Source organism: Halichoeres trimaculatus, unplaced genomic scaffold (assembly GCF_033239565.1).
Source record: "Halichoeres trimaculatus isolate MK-OKI-2021-1 unplaced genomic scaffold, fHalTri1.1 fHalTri1_scaffold_13, whole genome shotgun sequence".
NCBI classification, from domain to species: Eukaryota; Metazoa; Chordata; class Actinopteri; order Labriformes; family Labridae; genus Halichoeres; species Halichoeres trimaculatus.
Window position 1 is genome coordinate 6,178,763 of NW_027437191.1, and position 19,083 is coordinate 6,197,845.

The 19,083-nt window shown below is 40.2% G+C and overlaps 1 protein-coding gene across 2 annotated transcripts; it reads left to right on the plus strand.

Annotated features, from left to right (window-relative positions):
• The first annotated feature begins 1,495 nt into the window (after window positions 1–1,495).
• On the plus strand, window positions 1,496–18,346 carry LOC141801941 (uncharacterized). Of its 2 annotated transcripts, XM_074685283.1 has the most exons (15): window positions 1,496–1,734; window positions 4,407–4,515; window positions 4,622–4,747; window positions 4,859–4,999; window positions 5,116–5,256; window positions 5,386–5,508; window positions 5,645–5,767; window positions 5,867–5,989; window positions 7,938–8,019; window positions 8,238–8,445; window positions 10,374–12,165; window positions 12,256–12,429; window positions 12,530–12,691; window positions 14,398–14,444; window positions 15,498–18,346. In XM_074685283.1, exons 2-15 carry the CDS (start codon window positions 4,427–4,429, stop codon window positions 16,031–16,033), a joined length of 3,867 nt encoding a protein of 1,288 aa, XP_074541384.1. In that variant the 5' UTR covers window positions 1,496–1,734; window positions 4,407–4,426; the 3' UTR covers window positions 16,034–18,346. The 2 variants fall into 2 exon arrangements, with proteins under 2 accessions (XP_074541384.1, XP_074541385.1); XM_074685284.1 differs by lacking the exon at window positions 5,386–5,508 and having other exon boundaries at window positions 4,877–4,999; window positions 5,134–5,256.
• The last annotated feature ends 737 nt before the right edge of the window (window positions 18,347–19,083 follow it).

Genomic DNA, 19,083 nt, shown 5'->3' on the forward strand with positions numbered 1-19,083 from the left:
TGTTTGTCTTTAAATTGTTTATGAGTTAAAGTTATAACACCTAGCTTCATGCTTGACATCGACTCTTTCTTTCTTTACATTCTTGTGTTGCTTTAAATAGAAAACTTCTTCTACCTTTCCAGAAGTATTTGTAAAAATTATCTGTGAGCCCATCAGAGCCAGAAGATTTGTTGGATGCCAGTTTTGAGATGATGGTATCCAATTCTTTGATTGTTATAAATCTGTCTCACAGATTTATCTGAAAGCGTGTATCATTTTTTAAATTATTTTTAAAAAGTTATCTGATTCAGCAGTAGAATATTCAGAGTAAAAAGCTTATGGTAAAACATATAAACTCCCTTCTCAATTATCTTTTGGTTACTGGATTCTGTTTCATTTATCAATAAACTTGCCTTGTTTTCTTACCTTCTTTTTTTCAAATAATTGAAGTATGAGGTATTTTTTTCTCCAGTCTCTATGCACTTAGCTTTTGATCTTATAAATGCACCATGGACCTTTTTGAGATGCCAGCCATCTGGCTTGTTTTGCAATTCCATTAATTTTTCTTTTTCTTCATTGTTCAACTCCATTTTACAGTACTGACTTGTTACCTGAAATAGGTTGGTTTCTCCCTTTTGTTTGCCTTTTAATATCCCTTTGCTAGATTAAATAAACATTTCTCTTATCTTGAACTTTTCAAACTCAAATTTCTTGAGGAAAGAGTCTTTTGTGTTGGTGTTTCCATCTCTTTTAAAATTCCTTTTATCTTTGACCAATGTTTTTTTATTTTTCAAGATGCAATTAAACTTCCAATAACCTTTATTTTTCCTTTTCTTTTCTTGTGGTGCCTGGGATAGTGTTCTTTGCAAGATTGAAACAGTGGGGAGCCAGTTATTCTAGATCTAGATGTGCTATTAGATTTGAACCAGGAGTACTGTTTTTCTTTTGGGTTTAAGTATCTCCATACTTCTGTTCAACTGTTATCCCTACTGAAATCTTTAATTGCTGAATTACAGTGATGACAATCAAATGTAGACGGCTAACTATCTGGAGCCATCAGTGTCCTCCCATTTGAACCAGATCAGAAGGGTGAAGCTTGTGTTTTATGTTGCTTTGGACTAAAGCATCTGCTAAGTTAAATAGTAGAATTTTAGAATTGTAGAATATGCTTGTTTTGGGAAGCAGTTGTCGTTCTATGACATTAGACATAACCAATAGGTGACAACTTCCCACTGTCAACACTGCTATCAACCTGTGGCCTTCAGTGTCTGAGCTGTATGTTATAATATCTCCAGGGAACTTGTTGAAACGTGATGACCAGCAGATCTATTGGATTCATTACTATATTGTATTCATGGACTGAATAGATATGATGACTCTATTTCCAAAAGTTAGTATTTAACTCTGACGAGTTCACTATTGGCAGAAACAGAATCCGGTGCTGTGAAGTTAAGGGAGGTCTGAGCCTCTGCATCGTCCAATCAGAGAGTGAAATTCCAAAAGGGGGCGTATCTGTCAGTCTGCTCTCATGTCTCCTTCCGACCCTTACAAGACGCTGAAGGGCGGCGGTGACTTGTGACCGTTAGGATGAGTTAGTTTGGATTAATGTTCACGTCAATGTGAAGAAATCCACACCTGGACTAGTTCCTGTCGTTTTCCTGGATTGTGAAAGTTTGACCACTCAGATATTATCTGTAGTGAAGCGGCAGGGTGGGTGACAGAGGGTTCATGTTTGTTGGGGAAAAAGTTACAGAGGTAAGTGAAAATGAAACTACATGTCGATAACTTTAGTTTGTTGAACAGCTTTTAGGTCTCAGTAAACATCTTAATCTCCGATGGTATGTTCTGAACGGTTAAATTTATTGTACAGCATGGTTTGTGTTAAACTAACGGTACTCTGGGGCAGGATGGCTGAATTTTAAGTGCGTAGATCGATCCCGGAAGTGTTCGTCAGGCAAATAAATGCTTGAGTCACGTGGCCTACTATTTATACGTAGACGGCGTCTTAAGCGACCTTTAACGGAAACTTTTGCAAACCGCCTCCAGAGTGGAGTTTTTCTCGCAATACCGAAGGCTGTAGTTTCAGGACCGCACCTCTGGGACCGCATTTCCTGGACCCTAGATTTTCGCAACAGCGCTCAGACGGCGCCACCTACCGAATTGGATAACCGTTGGCTGCAGTTTCAGGAATACATTTCTGGAACCATTGTTAAAAAAATTTTATTTAACCCAAATACATTTTTTTCTTAAATAGTATTAAAGGATTAATATAACTCCAGGATTGCTTCAAATATACATTAACATTGACAGTTTCACAATTTCTCAACCAAACACATCAGCCCTAATTCAGGTGAATACACTACTCACATTTAACTGTCTGTTGAACAAATGCATGGACACTTCCCCTGAATCACCCCCACTTCACAGAGTAAAGGGAAAGTGTGTGCAATCCAGTGGAGAGATGGGATAGCAGTTCGGTACTGTAATGAACCATTCTTAGTTGTTACAAGTCACATAAAACACAAACACAACTGTGTTATGACTTTTTGTTCCCCTTCTGCCTTGAATATTCTGACCCCTGATTAAATCTCCTTCCTTTATTAGTTCTTTTTTGTACTCCTCAGCCATGAAATAGTGAACAGAACATAATCAATACTGGGTTAACAGAAGTATTGCTAACACTAGAAAAAAACCCCTGATACATTAAATAAAATAACCAGTTCTTAGTTAAGGTACAAATTTGGATTGTTACATGCATCTTTAAAAAGATGAAGCCATGATTAGTCAAAAATGTATTATTTAAATATTTTCCACAAATGATGCTATAGTGGAGGACGCAAGACATTTTGAATCCTCTGTCCTGGATCAAGCTAAAAATGCATTTAGCACAAAGTTGACAGACTTGTTTTGTTTTCATTGTATTTTCACTGTTTCAACTACAACCGTGTTTCGATCGATAAAAACTTTTAATAAACCTTTCAATTTTAACACATGCAATTGAGTTTGGTGTTTTTTACAAGCACAATACATAGGGATGGGTACCTTTCACATTTGAAACGATACGGTACCTATACCCGGTACCTGTCAATCAGTACCGGTACTCAACGGTACCAATTTTCGGTACTTTCTGTGTTATAGTGGTAAAAAAATATCAATTTATTGAAGAATAAAATACATTTTTTTTTCAATTTAACATATTTATTCTCCAATATATAACCTTGCAATGCTGTGTTCATGTCCAGCATGGAAAATCACCTACTCTTCCACTCCCTCACAGTCACAAGGATGCATTTAGGTACCTAAATATGGTACCTTTTGATTTTATGTGAATTGGTACTCTGTACTTTTGACAGAATTCGGTCGGTACCTATAAAAGTACATAGGGGATTTTTGTCCAGCCCTCATCAAAAAGTCCCCCATTCTTTAATTACACTGATGACTCCTCAGTCCAAAAGGGCAACCTATTCGTATCCAGATTAAACGAATAACAGGCGCAGTATAGTAGTAACAGGATGAAATAAAATGTTTCCCCATTTTCCAGGTCAGAAAAATCTTGCTGTTTAAAAAATATCTACTCACACCTCAGCTAGCAAACAATAACTTTGAAATTGTAACAACAAACAAAACAATACTAAATTCACATTAAGTATTCATACACGCCAGTATTCTGGATCTGCTGACTACCTTCAACCAAATATGCATCTGTAGCGCCACTTTTTAAACTAGAAAAGCACTCAGAGCCTGCAGACCTCCTTCAAGCATATTGTGATTGTCACCAACACTTCAATCTTACTTGAATGTTATACTCCTTTTCAGCAGACTGTCTGCTACAATTTGGTGTTAGTTGCAGGTTTGTACAATAATTTATTTCCTGACAGTGTTGAAAATGATGATGACCTAGTACATGTTTCATACTCCAGATCTTAGTATCCAGAATTTTGCCAGGATCTGGATCATACATTTACATCTGTCAGAAATTATTGTGACCTTGTCTTGAATATTTTGTAAAACAGTCCGACCATTTATGGTGGAGTTATAAACTGTTTCTATCAGGATCCAACAGCAGTAAACAGCACTGGAGACAGAACCTGCATGTAAAACTGCTGAGTGTGTTAGAGAGCAGTGTGTGTCCTGTGGTGTAAATCCTGAAGTAATGAATGAACATGTTGTGTTTATGTGTAGGTGGAGGTAGGGCTGCACGATAATCGCAATCGCAATGTCAGCACACGCAATTACGTAATCGCAAAAGAGGATATCGCAATCGCAATCCCTATGTCAGCACATGCAATTCAGATTTTTCTCCATGATAACCAAGCAAGTCTGTAGACTCATCATGACACAACTTTTTTTATTAAATCGCAAGCACAATCGCAATCGCAATATTGTCCACCTAATCGCAAATCGCACCTTTTCCCCAAATCGTGCAGCTCTAGGTGGAGGCTCTGCTATGAATCAGTGTGAGGACAGAGAGGAGGGAGCCCCTCCCGCTAAAAGCGCTCTGTGTGGGGACCAGGAGAGCCAGACCAGAGCTCAGAGGTGAGACCAGGATCTCGAGCTCTCCATGACTCTTCTCCATGTCAGAGCTCAGCACTCACATCACTGAATTATCATTATTCACACTCGCTGTGTTTGTGTGTTAAAGACCAGAGGAGCAGCGTAGACCAGACTCTTCTGGATCTGGACCCAGCTGTGTGTCCTTGCAGAGTGATCATTCTAGATTTGAACCCATTAATTTTGAAGATGGCCATCTCCAGTCTGAACATTCAAAGTAAGTATCTGTGACTTCATTTTTAAAAAAATCTGAATTCAGACTTGAGCAAAGTTTTGAGTAAAGTTCAGCAGCCCTAAAAGATTTTAACTCTTCATATTTATTTATCAGTGTTTGTGATTCTGTCAGAGTCAAACATCAGAGACCAGTCTCTCCTGGATCTGGACCCAGCTGTGTTTCCTTAAAGAGTGACAATTCTAGATTCGAACCCATTAATTTTGAGGATGGCAGTCTTCAGTCTGAACATTCAAAGTAAGAATCTGTCACTTCGTTTTTTTTTTATCAGAATTCAAACTTAAGCAAAGTTTTGAGTAAAGTTCAGCAGCCCTCAAACCTTGAAGATTTTAACACTTCATGTTAATTATCAGTGTTTGTGGTTCTGTCAGAGTCAAACATCAGCAACCAGACTCTCCTGGATCTGGACCCAGCTGTGTGTCCTTACAGAGTGATCATTCTAGATTTGAACCCATTAATTTTGAGGATGGCAGTCTTCAGTCTGAACATTCAAAGTAAGTATCTGTGACTTAATTTAAAAAAAAATCAGAATTCAAACTTAAGAAAAGTTTTGAGTATAATTCAGCAGCCCTAAAAGATTTAAACTCTTCATGTTAATTCATCAGTGTTTGTGCTTTTGTCAGAGTCAAACATCAGAGACCAGTCTCTCCTGGATCTGGACCCAGCTGTGTATCCTTAAAGAGTGACAATTCTAGATTTGAACCCATTAATTTTGAAGATAGCCATCTCCAGTCTGAACATTCAAAGTAAGAATCTGTCACTTTGTTTTTTTTTTTATCAGAATTCAAACTTAAGCAAAGTTTTGAGTAAAGTTCAGCAGCCCTCAAACCTTTAAGATTTTGACTTGTCATGTTAATTCATCAGTGTTTGTGCTTTTGTCAGAGTCAAACATCAGAGACCAGACTCTCCTGGATCTGGACCCAGCTGTGTGTCCTTAAAGAGTGACAATTCTAGATTCGAACCCATTAATTTTGAAGATGGCTGTCTTCAGTCTGAACATTCAAAGTAAGAATCCGTCACTTATTTTTTTTTTAAATCAGAATTCAAACCTAAGAAAAGTTCAGCAGCCCTTGAAGATTTTAACTCGTCATGTTTATTCATCAGCGTGTGTCCTCCTGTCAGAATCAAACATCAGAGATCAGACTCTCCTGGATCTGGACCCAGCTGTGATCAGTCGATGGACAAACCCATTGAGCTCAAGTCTGGAGATATCAGTGCCGATGAAAGGTGAGACTTTCAAAGTCATCTTCTGTTCTTGTGTGTCAAACATTTGATTCTATCCAGAGCTTCATGATATGTTGTTTCAATATCACCATCAGGATATGTGCATGCAGAATATTCATATTGCAAAGTCATGTGATATGGAAAAAAAAACAAAGATGTCTAAAAATATTTGAGCCTTTCACTGAAGTTTATGTAGCCTGTCTTCCCCCAATCACTAAACTAATAAATCTAAAGGAGCATCATTTATTTATTTATCTGACCACATTTCATGCAATGACTCGCACGGGCAGAGCACCTTCCTAGCGCTCTGAGTGACTGAAAGAATCTGAGCAGAGCATAGCAGAGATTTTGACAGTCTGACAGTTTGATTATGGTTAACATCACATAAGGTGATATACTTAACCCTTTTTGGGTTAAAAACAGCAACTTCCAGATTCTGTGTATTTTTTTTACAGTTATTTATATCAACATAATTAACACTCTTTGCCAAAGTAAACACCATTCATGGAGGCAGAGAGTGACAGAGGCAACTGGTTGAGGGTTTGTTCTCATCATTTCAAGGAGAGTCAGGGAGAATTCAGCTGAACAGAGTGAAGCAGCAAACTTTAAATAATATTGCAGTATACACCAGTGACTTTATTAGGCACACCTTCCCAACTGCTCGTAAACCCCAATTTCTAATTAGCCAATCACATGGCAGCAACTCAAAGCATTTAGGGTCAAAACTGGTGAAACTGAGCATCAGAATGAGGAAGAAAGGTGATTCAAGAGACTTTGAATGTGGCATGGTTGTTGGTCTGAGTATCTGACAAACTGCTGATCTACTGGGATTTTAACCAACAACCATCTCTAGGGTTTACAGAGAATGGTCCAAAAAGAGAAAATATCCAGTGAGCAGCAGTTCTGTGGGACAAAATGTCTTGTTGATGCCAGAGGTCAGAGGAGAATGGACAGACTGGTTGGAGCTGATAGAAAGACAACAGTAACTCAAATAACCACTGGTTACAACCGAGGTCTGCAGAAGAGCATCTCTGAACACACAACACGTCCAACCTTGAGGCAGATGGGCTACAGCAGCAGAAGACCACACCGGGTGACCCTCCTGTCAGCTAAGAACAGGAAACTGAGGCTACAATTCACACAGCAACACCAAAACTGGACAATAAAAGATTGGAAAAACGTTGCCTGGTCTGATGAGTCTGGATTTCTGCTCCACATTTGGATGGTAGGGTCAGAATTTGGCGTCAACAACATGAAAGCATGGATCCATCCTGCCTTGTATCAACGGTTCAGGCTGCTGCTGCTGCTGGTGTAATGGTGTGGGGGATATTTTCTTGGCTCACTTTGGGCCCCTTAGTACCAACTGAGCATGGTTTAAAGTCCACAGTCTACCTGAGTATTGTTGCTGACCATGTCCATCCCTTTATGAGCACAGTGTACCCATCTTCTGATGGCTACTTCCAGCAGGATAACGCTCCATGTCATAAAGCTGGAATCATCTCAGACTGCTTTCTTCAACATGACAATGAGTTCCCTGTACTCAAATGTCCTCCACAGTCCCCAGATCTCAATCCAATAGAGCACCTTTGGGATGTGGTGGAACAGGAGATTCTCATCATGGATGTTCAGCCGACAAATCTGCAGCAACTGTGTGATGCTGTCATGTCAATATGGACCAAACTCTCTGAGGAATGTTTCCAGTACCTTGTTGAATCTATGCCATGAAAGATCAAGGTAGTTCTGAAGGCAAAAAGGGGCCCAACCCCGTACTAGTAAGGTGTACCTAATAAAGTGGCCTAAGAGTGTAACACATGAAACAGAATTATCCAAATTTTGTGTTGTCGAATATCGTGTAGCCCTCATCCTAACTGTAGTTGGTGTTTTCTCTGTGAAGGTGAACATGTGTGTCATTCTGTTATTAACACTCTATGATCTTCTGTTTGTTCCACAGAGTTCAGCAGCTGAAATCAGAGGCTCCCATTGGTCAATCTGACCAGCAACAGCAGCAAACACAGCTGGAATCCATAATGATGGTGTGTAAATGTACAAACACTCCTCCTGAGAATCAGAACACACACTCATTCTGTTTGGAGCTTTTTGACACACTGCAAACAACATCTCTCTAAGATCTGTAGCATCATTGTGATCCAGTCTCCATGCTGGACTCTTCAGACCAGCAGGCTTTCTGTCTGTCACGCATTACCTGGTCTGACCTTCTACAAGTTCAACCTGACATTTTCTCCTGTTTCAGCTGCTCCAGGAGAACATCATCAGCTTTGTAAAGAGCCAGCTGATAGAGATACAGAAAGTTCTGAGTCCAGATTACCCAGAATGCTTTGAGAGTCAGAGGGAGGATGAGGATGACGAACAGAGGAGGAGCAGAGAGGCGTTCCTGAAGATCTGTCTGAACTTCCTGAAGAGAATGAAGCAGGAGGAGCTGGCTGACTGTCTGCAGAACAGTAAGACGATTTGAACACGTTTAACATGATGGAAAGAGGAAATAGAGACAACATGAGAAAGATTTACATTTCACACTCTGCTCCTAATATGATGCACACATCTGTTTCACATCTATGAGCTGTGACAAACTGTTCACAAAAGATGAGCTGAAGGGATTTCCTGGAGGAGCCGAATCAAATCCATCCTGACGTCAGAAATAGGACTCAGGGTTGTGGCATTTTATTGACATCTTGAAATTTTAGGCCATATCACAGAATACGATATACAGGGGTTCAAACTCATCACCTTTTGGCTAGGGATGGGTAATTCAAGACCATCTGACCGACTCTCCTTTCCGGGCTAAATCCATGTGTTTTTGCTGCACTAAGTATAGGTGAGGGGAAGGGGAGGAGTGGTTGTCATGTCGGAGAGTTAGGGAGGCGCAGCAAAGAGGCTGTTTGTATTTGACATGGACACAGGGTGAGGAGAAACAGGCGCAAACTTACATAAGGACATAAGTGCAGTGCTGCTCACAGTCAATACATTATTCTTACCAATTTTTAACAGCGTGCCTGTTGTAAAATAATAGATTAATAAATGAATAGGAGCTGTGTCACTGTGGCATTCCAATGACACAACAAAATACCAATTAATACAATAATGCAAGAGTGGGACAGCCCTCATAATCATACTGTAGCACTATGCTAGTGCAGATTGTTTTTTTGAGTAGAGTGATGGAGGAAGGAGAGCTTGGTGCTTAAACTTTTATATCTGCTAGCTCTAGGCCTGTCACGATAATCAATGAATCAATTAACCGAATGATAAATAAAAACGTCCTCGGTAAGTTTGCCAGCCTCGATAAACTGACACATGCATGCATGTTTGTTTTCCTCCTCTCTTTCGACCAAAGAGGCTGAATGAGAAGATGGCTCACTGCGTCTATCTTTCCTAACATCAGGGTGCATAGGTTCTATAGCGGAGTTAGTGGATTTATAGCGGAGTGAGCATCTGTCAAAAATGCGATCTGCGGTACACACGGAGAGAGCACGCTAATATGCAGATGCTAATAGAGAATTTTGTGAGTCGAAGTGTAATAAGTAAGGCTGGGACTTAAACGAGTTAATTAGATTAATTAATTACACCGCACATTAACGCAAGATTAACTCATTAGCTGCCAGACATTTTCAGAGCATCTTGAATGATCTTTTAAGACCCAAATAATCTTCTCTGACCATGTAAACACCAAAGTTACTTAAGAAGAGTGGACTCTCTTCTTTTATGTCTCTCTTCCTGTTTTTGGTCCAAAAAACAGAAATATCAAACTTTTTTGATCGTTTTCATCTCAGGTGCTCCATCCTTTGATCCTCTCGATGATCTCCGTCGTCTTTTCTCACGATGGCGCTGCTCTTTCTCTCTGAACTACCGTGACACATCTTCGTGTCAGCGTGAGCTGCCTGAACTTTTCTGACTTGCAGCGTCTCTCTGTGTCTCTGTCATCTCACATTTCTCCTAATATCCATGCTGAGCTCACATCCAAAGAGTGCACCACGTGTATTTTATTACTAAACAAATTGTTATTTTTTAACACAGAAACACAAAAAAAGTACCGAAAATTGGTACCACTGAGTACCGGTATTGATTGCCAGGTACCAGGCATCGGTACCGTATCGTTTCAAATGTGAAAGGTACCCATCCTTACTCATGAGGAAGAAAAGGACTGAAGAACTCATCGAAAACACGTGTAAAAATGACAATTAAACACATCCGCTTGAACAGATAAAAACACAATTAGGACAGTTTAACAAAGGTAAAACAAAACAAAGTACAGCAGCCATAACAGAGTCCATGTCACCAGCAGGGCAGTGCCATTGAAGAAATATATCAATGTGGTTTAAATCTCAGTATATCATCCAGCCTTATTTATTACATTTCTTTTTTCTTCATCCAGAATCTGTTGCTGGGCCAGAGTGCAGACGCAAACTGAAGTCTGACTTGAAGAAAAGGTTCCAGTGTGTGTTTGAGGGGATCTCTAAAGCAGGAACCCGAACCCTTCTAAATGAGATCTACACAGAGCTCTATATTACAGAGGGAGGGTCTGGAGAGGTCAATGCGGAACATGAGGTCAGACAAATTGAAGCAGTATCTAGGACATCAGACAAAGCAGAAACAACAATCGGACAAGAAGACATCTTTAAAGGCTCTCATGGAAGACAGGAACCAATCAGAAGAGTGCTGACAAAGGGCGTGGCTGGCATCGGGAAAACAGTCTTAACACAGAAGTTCACTCTGGACTGGGCTGAAGATAAAACCAACCAGGACATCCAGTTCACATTTCCATTCACTTTCAGAGAGCTGAATGTGCTGAAGGAGAGAAAGTTCAGCTTGGTGGAACTGGTTCATCACTTCTTCCCTCAAACCAAAGGAGCAGGACTCTGCAGGTTTGAAGAGTTCCAGGTCGTCTTCATCTTTGACGGTCTGGATGAGTGTCGACTTCCTCTGGACTTCCACAACAACCAGATCCTGACTGATGTTACAGAGTCCACCTCAGTGGATGTGCTGCTGACAAACCTCATCAAGGGGAAACTTTTTCCATCTGCTCACCTCTGGATAACCACACGACCTGCAGCAGCCAATCAGATCCCTCCTGAGTGTGTTGACATGGTGACAGAGGTCAGAGGGTTCAGTGATCCTCAGAAGGAGGAGTACTTCAGGAAGAGGTTCAGAAAGAAGGAGCAGGCCAGCACCATCATCTCCCACATCAAGACCTCCAGAAGCCTCCACATCATGTGCCACATCCCGGTCTTCTGCTGGATCACTGCTACAGTTCTGGAGGACATGCTGAAGACCAGAGACAGAGGACAGCTGCCCAGGACCCTGACTCAGATGTACATCCACTTCCTGGTGGTTCAGTCCAAACTGAAGAGCATCAAGTATGATGGAGGAGCTGAGACTGATCCTCTCTGGAGTCCAGAGAACAGGAAGATGATTGAGTCACTGGGGAAACTGGCTTTTGAGCAGCTGCAGAAAGGAAACCTGATCTTCTATGAACCAGACCTGATCCAGAGTGGTGTCGACATCAAAACAGCCTCTTGGTACTCAGGAGTGTTCACACAGATCTTCAGAGAGGAGAGGGGACTGTACCAGGAAAAGGTGTTCTGCTTCATCCATCTGAGCGTTCAGGAGTTTCTGGCTGCTCTTCACGTCCATCTGACCTTCACCAGGTCTGGACTCAACCTGATGGAGGAAGAACAACAAACAACATCCGGAGACAAACCTGAACCATCAAGCCTCTACCAGAGTACCGTGGATAAGGCCCTACAGAGTCCAAAAGGACACCTGGACTTGTTCCTGCGGTTCCTCCTTGGTCTCTCTCTGCAGACCAATCAGAGTCTCCTGAAAGGTCTGCTGACACAAACAGGAAGTGACTCACAGACCAATCAGAAGACAGTGGAGTACATCAAGAAGAAGCTCAATGAGGATGTGTCTGCAGAGAAAAGCATCAACCTGTTCCACTGTCTGAATGAACTGAATGATCGTTCTCTAGTGGAGCAGATCCAACAAACCCTGAAATCTGGACGTCTGTCCTCAGATCAACTGTCTCCTGCTCAGTGGTCAGCTCTGGTCTTCATCTTACTGTCCTCAGACAAGGATCTGGACCTGTTTGACCTGAAGGAATACTCTGCTTCAGAAGAGGCTCTTCGGAGGCTGCTGCCAGTGATCAGAGCTGCAAACAAAGCTGTGTGAGTGAACTAATGAAACAGAAATAGATTTCACTCTGCTCGTGGCAACCATGTAAGCATTTGTTTGGTCTTTTTCATTTTCTTCTTCAGGCTGAGTGGATGTAACCTGACAGAGAAAAGCTGTGAAGCTCTGTCCTCAGTCCTCAGCTCACAGTCCTCCAGTCTGAGAGAGCTGGACCTGAGTAACAACAACTTGAACGATTCTGGAGTTGAGCAGCTTTCTGCTGGACTGAAGAGTTCAAACTGTAAACTGGAAACTCTCAGGTCAGATTTTCTGTTGATCCTGCTGAAAACATTTATATACGACTATAGTCATAATCTGCTGACTTTTGATTAGTGTTATTCTTTTTTCTTCTCACTCCAGTCTGTCAGGATGTCTGATCACGGACAAAGGCTGTGCTTCTCTGGCCTCGGCTCTGAGCTCCAACCCCTCCCACCTGAGAGAGCTGGACCTGAGCTACAATCATCTAGGAGACTCAGGAGTCAAACTGCTGTCTGAACTGAAGGAACCACTGGGCACACTAAGGTATAAAAAAATATTTAATATTGAATGTGAAAAAGGAACATCTTTCTTTAGCTATAGGAGCTTCTTGTTTTCCTAATGTTTTCATATTTCAAAGTGGAAATTAGTGGCTCGGGCTTACAACAAGCCCCTTTCCTCCGTAGCTTTGCTACAGAGGATAGGGGCTCTTTTTTCATGTTCCGCACAAATTTTTGATTTGCTTCTCCTCCTAGGATTTTGAGAAACCCCCCACAAATTATACATCAGAATGTGCCGATTGATCAGGAATGGTGTGCTGTGACTCTTTTTGTTATTTAGCAAAACTTTGGCTGAGTTATCCTCGAAAAACAGCAAAAAATGTCCCATAGAGAATGAATTGGAATCTTCGACACCCCCCTCCAATTTTCTCTAAACGTTGCTAAAACTTCAGCATACTTCCACCTACAGACTTTATTTTTGCTGTAAAACGTTCACAAATCTTTTGTTAATTTATGTGTGACCCAACTTTTAGACATCTTTTACAGTTTTGGAGATTTTACTGTTCAAGCAACATAAACTTTTCAGATTTTGACTGGAAACCTTGTCTTTGCAAAAATTTGTACTGTTTGGCCAAAAAATGCCCAAATGTGAGAGAAAACCTAGTTTTCCCGTAATCTGCAATAATGTTATTTCGTAACTACATTTGTAGATCGCCGTCCTGCCCTCATTTCTGGCTCTACCAACTTATGAAACACACCACTGTGTTCATCTCTCTCTCTCACACACACACACACACACACACACACACACACACACACACACACACACACACACACACACCCTTGGGCTTTGCAAAAAGCAACTCTCCCCCGTGTATTATGTCCTGGTACCTGGTAAAGCCTGTACCATGTACATGACATATTGTTTTGTAGCTCGAATAGTGATAGTGTGTGTGAAGTGTGCATGACTGTGCATACGGTAATTTAAACAAAAAATGAAAGAAATCTACGCTTACACAGAAACACTGAGAGACTGAAAAAACTGTAGTATGCATGCCAGGCCTGTAGTCAGCAGTATAACTCCTCTCCCATATAACACCCCTCCACCGCCCAGAAGAAGTCCAGCCAGCTGCTAATAAACAAAACAGGAGAAGTGCAACGGTGGTGCAACAGATGGACATTTTTTTGAAAGGCAGTCAGCAGATTCAGCAGCACAAAAACAACACACTAGACTGCCATTGTTACAGCTGGTGTTGTCCGGTTCGCCCATGGCAATTCAAGATACCAAAATGAAAGTGTAATAAGCAAAGCGGCAGCATTTCAGAAAAATTTTACTCTGGAGGCTATTTCTAAAACTTTCGATTTTAGGTCGGCTACAGTGCCATTTCCATGTAAACAAGAGGACGAAACTCAACATCAGAGCTGCAGAGAAACTCCTCTTTCATATATTCAGCCTCAGTGAACATCCACTCATGGTTTGTAGTGAGTGATTCTGTGGCTGGCTTTGGCAGGCTGAGGCTAGTCTGTCTGCTTCATCCTCAGAGGATTTTTTCTGTTTGGTCTCAGAGTGGTGTTTAGCAGCAGACGTTCATCCAACCACATTTTAAGACATAAAGTACACACAGCATGGTCCTTCTGTTGTCTTGGTTGAGTTTGAGCCCACAGGGACAAACTGAGGATCACTGCTTCATGGTGAGCAGTTTAGGACTCATGTTGGACAGAAAATCATTCTAACTGTGTTTCTTCCTCCAGGGTGGACCATGCTGGACAGCAGTGGTTAAAACCTGGTCTGAAGAAGTGTAAGTATGGAGCCAATTTGACTCTTGATGACATGGCCATGGGAAGTTAGGGTGCTGAGGGTGCTGCAGCACCCCTTAGCAGCTATAGGTCGTATTGCAGTGCCCTGTCATGGCAGTTCTGTGCGTTTCCTTCCTTTGGTTAATAAAGTGATTGCTGGTCTGGAATTGGTAGAAGTATTTAAAGGTTTAAGTTTTACTTTTGTTTGTATTGTGGACAGTCCCCTTTGATTCAATATACAGTCAGAGAGGAAGCTTTGGCCTTTACGGCTCATTTCCAGGTGCAGTCCCCGGCCAGCTGTCAAATAGGCAGCCTAAAATGTAATCATTAAGTTTTTAAGAAACAATGACATACGTTACACTTACGGTTAAATAAGGTCTGAAACAAAAAGAAAAGACATACAACATCACACAATAAGAACAGACACAAAGAAAGTAGATCAAAGCACTTCATGCATTAAAGACAAGACTTAGACAAAGGGTGAAAGACAATCCTCAAGGCTACATTTAAAGCACAAATGAGACATAGCAATGGAGGCAGGCAGCAGCAGTGACTATGTCACATCCAATGCATTCTGACTATAAAATGGTCACAAAACAAAAAGGTATCAGACCCTTGTGTTTGCATGTTGTCGTTCCAGCTTGACATGAACTTTAGTGAAAATCAGATATTGAAGCGCTCAGAACTGTCTATTTGAATTTCCACTGGATTTTTTTAAATGCACCTATTTAGCTTTGCAATTTCCACTTTCCAAAAACATAAACGGGTCTGGACCTTTTGATGTTTATGTCTGATTTCATCTTAACCCACCATGAGTAAAGCACATTGCAACATTTAGCAAGTTATATTAGCAAGAAAAAACGTTCCTTTTTACGGGCAGAAACCTCGGACAGAACCAGACTCATGTTAGACAAACATCTGAGGAGACTTTGTTGTAGTTATCTTCCCGTGGCCATGCATGATGAGCAAACAGACTGTCAGCTAACAAAGAATAAAGCCTTCAGGTGTGTCTGATGATTAACTGCTGCTGTGTTTTGTCTTTTTATCTCCATCAGATTTCTGTGACCTCACTCTGGACCCAAACACAGCAAACAGATACATCAGACTGTCTGACAACAACAGAGAGGCGACGTTTGAAGGAGAAGATCAGTCATATCCCGATCATCCAGAAAGATTTGACTTCTGGGAACAGGTGCTGTGCAGAGATGGTCTGACTGGTCGAGGTTACTGGGAGGTCGATTCAAAGGGATGGGTTCTTATTTCAGTGAGTTACAGAGGAGTTAGAAGGAAAGGAGGCAGTTATGATGGTGGGTTTGGATATAACGATCAGTCCTGGAGTCTGTTCTGCTCTGATGAAGGTTTTTCTGTCTGGCACAATAGCAGTAGAACAGTCCTCTCTCGCTCCGCGTCCTCTGACCATGGCAGAGTAGCCGTGTATGTGGACTGTCCTGCTGGCACTCTGTCCTTCTACAGAGTCTCCTCTGACACACTGATCCACCTCCACACCTTCAGAACCACCTTCACTGAACCTCTCTATCCTGGGTTTGGGTTGTGGTCTTCTGATTCCTATGTGAGTCTGTGTTCTGTGTAGGGATGGGTTTCAAAAACCAGTTCCTGTTCACAACAGTTAATAATAATAAAACATTTTTCGATTGAAGTTTTACTGAAGAACTGAAACACAAATAAAAGTACATTACTCTCTCACAGGAGATTCCTCTTTCATACACTTAACATGATATACATCTAGTAATGTACCAAAAACAATGTAGAAAAAAAGCGCTAGCTTGATGCTAATTCATATAGGAAATTGCATTGATATGGTAGTGGTTAGCATACATCAGTAAAACTTTGGTTTTGTAACAGAATTTCAACTTTCATCGAAGACTTACATCACAGTTACTCTTAGTAAACAACACTGAAACCTCTAAATATCAAATTACTAACACGCAGATGTTTTCCAAAGAGGAAGCACAACTCAGCACAACTGTGACAAGCTCAATGTTCTCACCAATTCAAAGTATTCCTATAACCACTTCGAGACACTACATTGCCTATTTCAGTCAATAATATATAACAAAACACTACATCAATGTCACAGGAGGTGTCAATTCTTATGTATTTTAACTTACATCCAAAGACATCCAAATCCAGTATTTACTTATAAATCAACGAAATGTTGTTGACACAGAAAAGTATAAAGCCTACTTTTTTACAGAGTAAATTCTCAGGAGGAGGAATAGATAGATAGATAGATAGATAGATAGATAGATAGATAGATAGATAGATAGATAGATAGATAGATAGATAGATAGATAGATAGAGGAATAGCGGGGCACTGGTATCGATAAAACCTGATTACTACTCATCCCTAGCTCTGTGTCTGAGGGAGAGTCTCCTCCTCTCTACACAAACACTACAGAAACAAACAGCTGCTGAGGAACAGTCCACCCTCTGCACTGACTGCACCTTTAAGGGACAATCCCTAAAACAAACCCTGAACTGTTCAGCAAAAAGCCTCACAGGAAAACATGAGGTGTCTGAAGTATTCACAAACACTGCCATCTAGTGTATGAACGGAAGAACTGCACAGAAACCTGAACAAAGCTCAAATACTGAATAGTATAAAAAAACACTACACCACACATTACTGTAGCAACATGTACATTTATTATTGATTTAAAAAGTAGTATGTTAGTCAAATAATGAATTTATCAAAATATTCTGGTTCACGCCTCATAAGATTTCATATTTTTTGCTTTTTTCTGTCTGATGTTGCTATGAAGTGTAAAACATTTTGTCAGTCGGGTTTTAGAGAAAGAGTTTTTATTTATTTTTTTTGCCAAATATTTTCATTAGATTTTCTGTTATTGATGTGTGTACAGGAAAGTAAAAGACATTTTAGATACATAAAACAGAACAATTTTGAAACAATAACATTGTATTCATTCACACTCATTCACACTACAAAAACTAAAAGACAAGACAAAACACTCAATCAACATGGGGTATCAACAAGAGTTTCTATTTTCACTCTTATTTTCTGCAAAATGTAGTGAGCTACTAGTCCGTTCACTTTTTTGTTTCATTTTACTCTTTATTGGCACTAAGTGTATCAGATTTTCCTTCAGGATGGGAATGCAATATGGTGGTTGCATCAGGAAATACCCAAACTGAATGTAACATAATCTCAAAATATATAACTGGTGTGGATAGGACCAGCACACCAAAGTCAATAAAATTATCCCTCAATCAATGTTTTCTGTCAACTTGTTGGGCTTTTATTGTTGTTGTTTTCAGGGACCTGTTCACCCTTTTATGATGCTTATTTAAAAATGTGTTAACTGCATTATCTCTTACTTTCAATAAAAACAGGTTTTTCAATTAAAAGGCTATTTCTAAAAAAGAATCATCCATCCATCCATCTTCTTCCGCTTATCCGGGGTCGGGTCGCGGGGGCAGCAGCCTAAGCAGGGAGGCCCAGACTTCCCTCTCCCTAGCCACTTCATCTAGCTCTTCCGGGGGGATCCCAAGACGGTTAGAACAGCCCAATTTATCCAGATTTTTATGAAATTCAAGCAGCTTAAATCCAATAAATAGCTTGAAACAGTACAAAGGTAGGTGTTGAACTGGCAGAGGTTAAGAAAAAGATAAGGTTTCCCAAAACTGAAAAATATTTAACACTTGATAATTGTACAGAACGGCCCTTTAACAGCTTAAGGCTGTCAGCTGGTGATGGATATAGAGGTTTCAAGTTTCCAAAAAAGGGCCATCGAAGGTGTTTTTAAAGCAATTTTCACAAGTTTGTTTTCCACTAGAAAGATTTGCAGCAGCTGGTGTCAGAGTTTAAAGCAAAAAGGGAGCACGTACGTGTACGTCTGCGTGTTTGTGTGCGTCTTAAATCAAAATTATTTTTCCTTAAATTAATTTATTCAATGAATGCATGTGTATTTTTAGAACTTTTTTCCTTATTTATTAATAAATCAATTAATTGTGACCAACTGTTTTATTTCTCTGATCATAATTTTGTTGAACAGGAAGTGTTTTAACCTTAAAGCAGAAACAGAAATGACCCCTGAGGTGAATTAATTCCAGCAGCTGACCAACTAACAGTGACAGCAGGCCTTTCTTCCTCTCAGTAACCAGCTGGTTTATAAGTTGTGCTGGGTCTGATTCAATGGTGTTGGAGAAAAAAGTCAGGAACAGTTTTCACCATCAAAATAAAAATGTTTCTCATGTGATTTTTTTCTTGATCAAAATTGTTTACATAAAGAAAAACTTAATGGTGGAAAAAGGAACATTTTTGCTGTAAACAATGGCAAACTTGACTGACTTGATTTATGAAATGATCGATTCAAAACACATTTCTTAAAAGCAGCTAAATTATAAGACCAATATTTACCAAACACCTATCAAATTCCCAGATGTGTCCTGGCACATATTTCTTCCTTTCTTTTTTTTTTTGTAAGAAAAACTTAATGGTGGAAAAAGAAACAATGTTTGTTGTAAACAAAAGAAAGCTTTAATTTTAAAACCCACTCTTTATTTTTCTTTCTTTCTTGCTTTAACCTTAAATAGTTGATGGTATGTAAACCATGTTGTTTTTACAGTTTTCCCCTTTCTTTTATTTTTTTCTTTCTTTTG

What these genes read in the sequence shown, in the direction of transcription:
- LOC141801941 (XM_074685283.1), top strand. Translation starts at nt 4,427, where the DNA reads ATGAATCAGTGTGAGGACAGAGAGGAGGGAGCCCCTCCCGCTAAAAGC. An exon ending in CTTCAGTCTGAACATTCAAA is followed by an intron (nt 5,000 to 5,115) that starts GTAAGAATCTGT and finishes GTTAATTATCAG; the next exon opens with TGTTTGTGGTTCTGTCAGAG. An exon ending in AGCTGGAATCCATAATGATG is followed by an intron (nt 8,020 to 8,237) that starts GTGTGTAAATGT and finishes CTCCTGTTTCAG; the next exon opens with CTGCTCCAGGAGAACATCAT.